This window comes from Nicotiana tomentosiformis, chromosome 1 (genome assembly GCF_000390325.3).
Source record: "Nicotiana tomentosiformis chromosome 1, ASM39032v3, whole genome shotgun sequence".
NCBI lineage: Eukaryota > Viridiplantae > Streptophyta > Magnoliopsida > Solanales > Solanaceae > Nicotiana > Nicotiana tomentosiformis.
Window position 1 is genome coordinate 42,648,583 of NC_090812.1, and position 6,809 is coordinate 42,655,391.

Sequence of the window (6,809 nt, forward strand, 5' to 3'; positions counted from 1 at the left end):
CCCTCATATTGCCCTATGGACTGAATCGGCTGTACCATGTACTGTTTTAGTTCAAAATGCCCTGTGATATCAGGTTTCACAATAGCTTGAGTCATATTAGCAAGATTGGGCCTTGCGACTTCTATCACCGCACGCTCTTCATTACCGGCCATCTCTGTTGGGTGTGGTTGAACTATGATGTCCAACTCTCTTTCTATTCTAGTTCTAGCTTCGACTTCCTTCCTCACTCTGTGAAGTGTTCGTTCAATTTCAGGATCAAGAGGAAGGAGGTTGTTTGCGCTTCTACTCCTACGCATTCAAAAGACGAGCCTGCGTTAAAACAAACAAGGCAAACTGAAAATTAAAACTTGAACAAATAATTAATAAAAGCTTAACTCAGTCAAGTAGCTAATTTCTAAGACCCCGGCAACGGCGCCAAAAACTTGTTATGACCAAAAATACTGATGCAAGTATACGTGGTCGTCAAGTAATAGAGTAGTGAGTAGATTATCGTTCCCACGAAGACTTATGATTAACTTTTGACTGATTCAAACTTAATTAACTTATCGATTCAAGAGATTTCTCACAAAATATAGATGTGACTACTTTACTACCTAAAACTATCGAGCAATGAGTTAACTAGAAATCAACCAAAACAATTAAGCAATTTCAGATAACAATCAGTAGGAGAGGATATTCCAGGGTCACAGGTTAGCTAACAATCATGTTGCGTTCTTGGCTTAAAATGACTAATTGATTTATCTGGGTTGTTGATTGACATGGTTGATATTACTCATAAGAATATGTCGAGTTCTTACTCGCCTATCCAAGCTAACTTAATGCCTATATGTCTAGGGAATTAAGATTAACAAGAATGCATTTACACTTCCTGTATTTCAACCAAGCAAGACAATTAGGTATATTTCGATCCTAATTGCGAATACGTTCCCCGATGCCCGGGTTCAAGAACTTGCCCTATTTAATTCTATATGCAATCTAGAATTCCCACTTTCGAGTTCAACTCTAGATTCGTAGCTAGTATTTCACTGTTAGCTACTCAGCAAAATAATTAAAAATCGAATTAAATAAACAACCCAATATAATAAACTTCAAACTCGTCAATCTAAATTTCAAACGTCAACATTCATGTAGCCCCCATGACCCCAGAATAATTGGGCTCTTAGCCATGCATGCTCATGGTAACAATCTCAAGTAATTCCTAAGAATGCATAAAAATCAATAAAAGAAGGAAAAAGGAAGAACTCAAGACGAATTCCGTGGGTTCCAAGCTTTGTCGTGGCTTTTTTCTCGCTTCCCAATATATTGTTGACCTAAAAGAGGCGTTTTGGCATATATATTGCGTACAAAAGTCGTGGGACAAAGTTCTCCTAGTCCTAATCCGACTCAGCTTCAGGGATTAATGTTGGGGTGGATGCTTCGCATCCACCTCGTCCTCCAATTATTCAGCTTCGCATGCTAGGATGGATGCTTCGCATCCACCCTTTGTTCCTCCATCTTAGTTGTGCCCAGGTATGGATGCTAAGGCGAATGCTATCGTCCGACTTCACTGCCAAGGTTACACAATATATGATTTTTTTCTAGGTTGGATGCGACGCATCCAGCCTCTCCTCCTTTAGCTAAAGTACCTTTTCTTTATATTTTTGCACTCCAAATATCCTAAATCATCACACACAACTCAATTAGTCATAAAACCAATAATTAAACCATGTTGAGCATTTTAAAGATCAAATAGCATCAAAAAATAGTTAAAACATGAGTGAAGTAACATTATAACATATGTAAATATATGCAACATCATTACCTTTTGCTTTTTCTTCTTTTTGATTATTCCCATTCACCAAGGTTGGTTCGTGCATACTGGCATCGTCAGCATATCACACTAGATCCCAAGGTCCTCTACCCCCTCCTCCACCAAGTGATCCTAAAGGCAAAATCAAGGGGAAAGGAAAAATGGACGATTTGAGTGGTATCAGGAAGGACAACGCTACTATAGCTGAGAACGTCGAAACTTCAGATGGTCGGAGCACCCCGACACAAAATGAACTGGTCTTACGTCTGAAACAAAAGATTTGGGAGCTACAAGGAGAACTTGAGTAGGTCCGAAGCATAGCAAACCTCTCTCTCACTCTAAATGTCCCTAATATTGACCAACAAAATCCAAATACCCAAAACCAAGCACCACAAAACCCACAAAACCAAAACCTGCCACCAAACCCTCCTGCACCACACCAGTACCCTACACCTCCCCAAAACCTTAATCCTCCTCCAATACCAACTCCTTAACAACATCATCACCACACAACCAAATACCCGTAGATTACCACTTATCATACTCCCTAGAATATACCACAACCTACTCCTGACCTCCAAAACTCAACAAATGATCACCCTTATGCCCAGATCCCTAGAGTCCACCAAAGCAACCCTATATATGTGGAGACCTTACCCCACACCCCGCAACAAACCCTATACATACCTGAATCAATCGAGAAAGACTTGCTCATTAAGAACATGGCGGAAGAACTCAAGAAGCTCACTAGCAGAGTTCAGAGTGTTGAAGGTGGTAAAGGAGTTGAAGGTTTAAACTATGAGGAATTGTGCATTCATCCAGATGTGGAACTGTTGGAGGGTTACAAACCTCCCAAGTTCGAAATGTTCGATGGAACTGGTGATCCGAAAGTGCATCTGATGACGTATTGTGACAAACTTGTAGGAGTGGGCAAAGATGAACGAATCTGTATGAAACTATTCATGCAAAACCTCACCGAAGATGCGTTGTCTTGGTATATCAGTCAGAACCCGAAGAAGTGGGTTAATTGGGTAAGCATAACGTCAGATTTCATGGACAGATTTAGGTTCAACACCGAGAATGCACCAGATGTTTTCTACATTCAAAACCTCAAAAAGAAACCAAGAGAGACCTTCCGTGAATATGCTACTCGGTGGAGGTCTAAGGCTGCAAAAGTAAGACTTGCACTCGAAGAAGAACAAATGAATAAATTCTTCATCGGAGCTCAAGACCCGCAGTACTATGAAAGGTTGATGGTTATTGAGAACCACAAATTCTCTGACATCATCACGTTAGGAGAAAGAATAGAAGAAGGGATTAAAAGTGGGATGGTGATAAATTTTGAAGCACTGCAGGACAAATAAAGTCTTGCAATTGGGAGGTATCTCAAAGAAGAAAGAAGTGGGTATTGCAATGGTGGCCCAGGGTCCTAAGTCTCCTCTCACATACCAAACACCTCCACCTACATACCAAATGCCTCCACCCACACACCAGCCTTCATCCCCCAGATACTGACAACCTGCTACCACCTATAACACTCAACCTGCATATTATCACTCACCACCACCCGCCCGCCAAAACTACCAAAAACCACGACCAAACTTCGTCCGCAGACCACCTAGACAAAACACCCCAATCGCTGAGCCCATAGACCAATTATATGAGAGATGGAAGGCTGCTGGTTATGTTACTCCCATCCCTACCGTTGCTATGGAGAACTCCTCTCAGTGGATTAACCCGAACAAGACATGTGCCTATCATTCAGGCATGAAGGGTCATACAATTGATGAGTGCCGCACACTGAAAGACAATATTCAGACACTGATCGACAACAAGGTCATACAGGAAAAGAAAGCTGCACCAAATGTTTGTAACAATCCTCTCCCGGATCACATAGGTGAGGGAGTGAACGTGATAGAGACTGACGAGGAATGGGATCCGGAAGGGTCAATTGGACTCATTCGAGAGGGAGATGATCCTAAAACATCTCCGGTCACCCTCACACCCATTGTGGTACAAACCCAAGCACCGTTTGAAGTTGAGGTAACCATACCAGCACTGTTTGAAGTCGAGGTAACCATACCCTTCACTGTGATGGTAGCTCCAACGCTATCTTACAAGTCTGATGCTATCCCATAGGATTATGTTACAGAAGCAAGGAGGAAAGGAAAAACAAAAATGGATGAAACAGGTGCGGCGCAAGGCATGACTAGAACTGGCATAGTTTATACACCTGAGCACTTGGGAGGAACAAGCAAGGAAGCTGCATCTAAGTCGCCTGTTGTTGAGACTGGCCCTGATGACCTTTGGAGAAAAGTACAAGCAAGGGAATACTCTGTCGTCGATCATCTGAACAAAACTCCTACTCAGATATCCATCTTGTCACTCCTGCAAAACTCCAAGACACATAGGAATGCCTTGATGAAAGTGCTGAGTGAAGCTTATGTACCCACCGACATCACTAGTGGGGATATGGTAAACATGGTCGGGCAAATACTGGAAAGCCACAAAATCACCTTTCACGAGGATGAATTACCACCAAAAGGACTAAGTCATAATAGGGCACTACACATCACAGTGCAATTTGAGGATAAGTTCATCGCAGGGTCCTGAAGATGGGAGTTCAAGTCTCAATATATTCCCACTGACTACTCTAAAGAGGTTGGGTAAAGGCCTGCACGATATACAGATGGGAAGTATGAATGTAAAGGCGTTTGATGGATCCCAAAGAACCACAATCGGAGAAATTAACCTCAACCTACAAATGGGCCCGACCTGGTTTGATGTTGAGTTCCAAGTGCTGGATATATCTGCTACCTATAATCTATTGTTGGGACGACCATGGGCAGTGGCTTTTACTCTGCATCAGGCTGTGAAGTTTGAATGGAATCATCAAGAAGTGATTATCCATGGGGATAGAAGCAACCCCATCTACACCAATCAGACTGTTCCAGTCATCGAGAATAGGAAGAAGTTGGGTGGAGAAACATACCATCGCATTGAGCGAGTGAAATCAATTGAAAATGATCAATGGTGGAGTAACAAGATAGAAAGCATATTAATATGGACAGGATATAAACCTGGCAAGGGTCTCGGCAAAAACCTCCAAGAGATCGCCAAACCCGTACAACCGCATCGTCATGGCACAACTGTTAGGCTCGGATATGAATATACTTGGAAAGAGTACCAGGATTGGTCGCCGCCATGACGTGGTCCTTATTATCCGCTGGAACAACCAGTACCACCTCTGCACCAGACATTTCATCAAGCTGACATAATATGGGGACTTGAGGAAGATGAAGTCTTAGCTAGTATGAGGAAACTATTTCTGGATGAAGAAGATATGGATTGCAGTGTGATAGTTGAGGAGGATGAGGCGAAAGACCTTACCATTCAGACCGTGGGGAAAGGAGTTTTTCTCAAAAACTGGACTATTGCACCATCCCGAGCCCATCGAGTTCCTGGGTAGCTTGGCAGATTAGCATCAATTATTTTTAAGCATTTGAGACATTTTCAGTATTTTGCTTTGAAATAATTGCTCGAGTCATCGAGCCGCATTTGTTAACGTTTTAAAGATTTCAATTAATGCATTCCTACTTTTCGTATTTACTATTATTCTCTACATTTTCTCTTTTTACAGCATTGTTATTACCTATCCCGATGAACTTGTGACTGTGACATGTAATGAGACAACGCAACATAAGGATAGTGATTCAAAAGACTTGGAAGATGGTACGATACCTGAGGAAATTGTCAGAGAAGTGAAATTTTTTGAAAACAAGCCAAAGTCCAATTTGGACGAAACTGAAGCAGTTAACTTAGGGGATTCCGAACTGGTCAAGGAAACACGCATAAGCATTCATCTATCACCATCAGATAAAGAAGAGTACATCAGATTCCTAAAAGAATATGAAGATATCTTTACATGGTCCTACAACGATATGACGGGTTTGAGCATATCCATAGTAGCTCACAAATTACCCACTAATCCTACATGTCCACCAGTAAAGCAGAAGCTCAGATTATTCAACCTGGACATGAGTTTGAAGATAAAAGAGGAGGTCACCGAGCAGATAAAAGCCAAGGTTCTTAGAGTGGTCGAGTACCCGACTTGGTTGGGCAACATCGTGCCAGTTCCGAAGAAAGTTGGAAAAGTCAGAGTATGTGTTGACTACCGAGATCTAAACAGATCAAGTCCCAAATATGATTTTCCGTTGCCTAATATACACATATTGAAACTGTCTAGTGCCTAACGTAGAAATTTGTTTGCGTGAATTTATTGTCTAAGTGTGGAGGCCAACTTGAGCCTTTAACTGTCCTTAAGTGAAGTCCCATTTGTTTTGAATGTTGCTTAGTTTTATCATTTTGAGCAGCCTAAGTAAAGTCTAGAACCACCCAAATAGAGGTCAAATGCCTCCTGGATCATAGGCATGGGACGGGTAGTGCACACATAGGACGCGACCTGGAATTGAATTAGAATGCCCTAGGTAAACAACTTCAACATAGTAATCGGGTAGCAAGAGATGATAGTCTGTACCCGCTGAATAATATGAGCAACTCCTATCTAAAAGAAATTGCGAAGTATTATTTATGTTGCACAGGGCGATCCTTTAGGCTAAAAAACTTAGGACCCCCCTTTTCTCTTTATACACTTAGTCATCTAATGTGGACCATTATAGTTGTATCCTTGTAGTACTTAAGATTTGTACCAATTCGCATTGTGTTATAATGAAACTCTTTGACCTTTTATTCTCTTTGATTATTTAATCATCTTGCCTATTTATAATCCACATAGTCTTAAGTTCGGCCGGGACCCATAGTTGTGGACCTCGAAGAGTGCCTAATACTTTCTCTTTGAGGTAATTTGAGCCCTTACCCGATCTTTGGTGGCGCTGACTAGTCAAACAGAGTTATCTGCATAATAGGTGCCCTAACGCACCTTAAAATCGTTAGGTGGTGACTCTTCTTCTTTTAACACTTTATCTCCCACTCAAAAGAGTTGTCCCAATGTTGAAGCCCG

The 6,809-nt window shown here is 41.7% G+C and overlaps 2 protein-coding genes across 2 annotated transcripts; both read left to right on the forward strand.

Moving 5' to 3' along the window:
- The first annotated feature begins 2,511 nt into the window (after nucleotides 1-2,511).
- On the forward strand, nucleotides 2,512-3,153 carry LOC138906309 (uncharacterized). Its single transcript, XM_070194845.1, has one exon. It carries the CDS (start codon nucleotides 2,512-2,514, stop codon nucleotides 3,151-3,153), a length of 642 nt encoding a protein of 213 aa, XP_070050946.1.
- Nucleotides 3,154-3,499: 346 nt separating this feature from the next.
- Nucleotides 3,500-4,997, forward strand: LOC138906316 (uncharacterized). The gene is made up of 3 exons (XM_070194851.1): nucleotides 3,500-3,832; nucleotides 3,929-4,264; nucleotides 4,368-4,997. The coding sequence occupies exons 1-3, from the start codon at nucleotides 3,500-3,502 to the stop codon at nucleotides 4,995-4,997; spliced, it is 1,299 nt and encodes a 432-aa protein (XP_070050952.1).
- The last annotated feature ends 1,812 nt before the right edge of the window (nucleotides 4,998-6,809 follow it).

Bases quoted from the DNA above. Each gene is read 5' to 3' on its own strand.
- LOC138906309 (XM_070194845.1), top strand. From the start codon at position 2,512: ATGGCGGAAGAACTCAAGAAGCTCACTAGCAGAGTTCAGAGTGTTGAA.
- LOC138906316 (XM_070194851.1), top strand. From the start codon at position 3,500: ATGGAGAACTCCTCTCAGTGGATTAACCCGAACAAGACATGTGCCTAT. The intron at 3,833-3,928 runs GTAACCATACCA...GCTATCCCATAG, and splicing joins AAGCACCGTTTGAAGTTGAG to GATTATGTTACAGAAGCAAG. The intron at 4,265-4,367 runs GTAAACATGGTC...TACACATCACAG, and splicing joins ACATCACTAGTGGGGATATG to TGCAATTTGAGGATAAGTTC.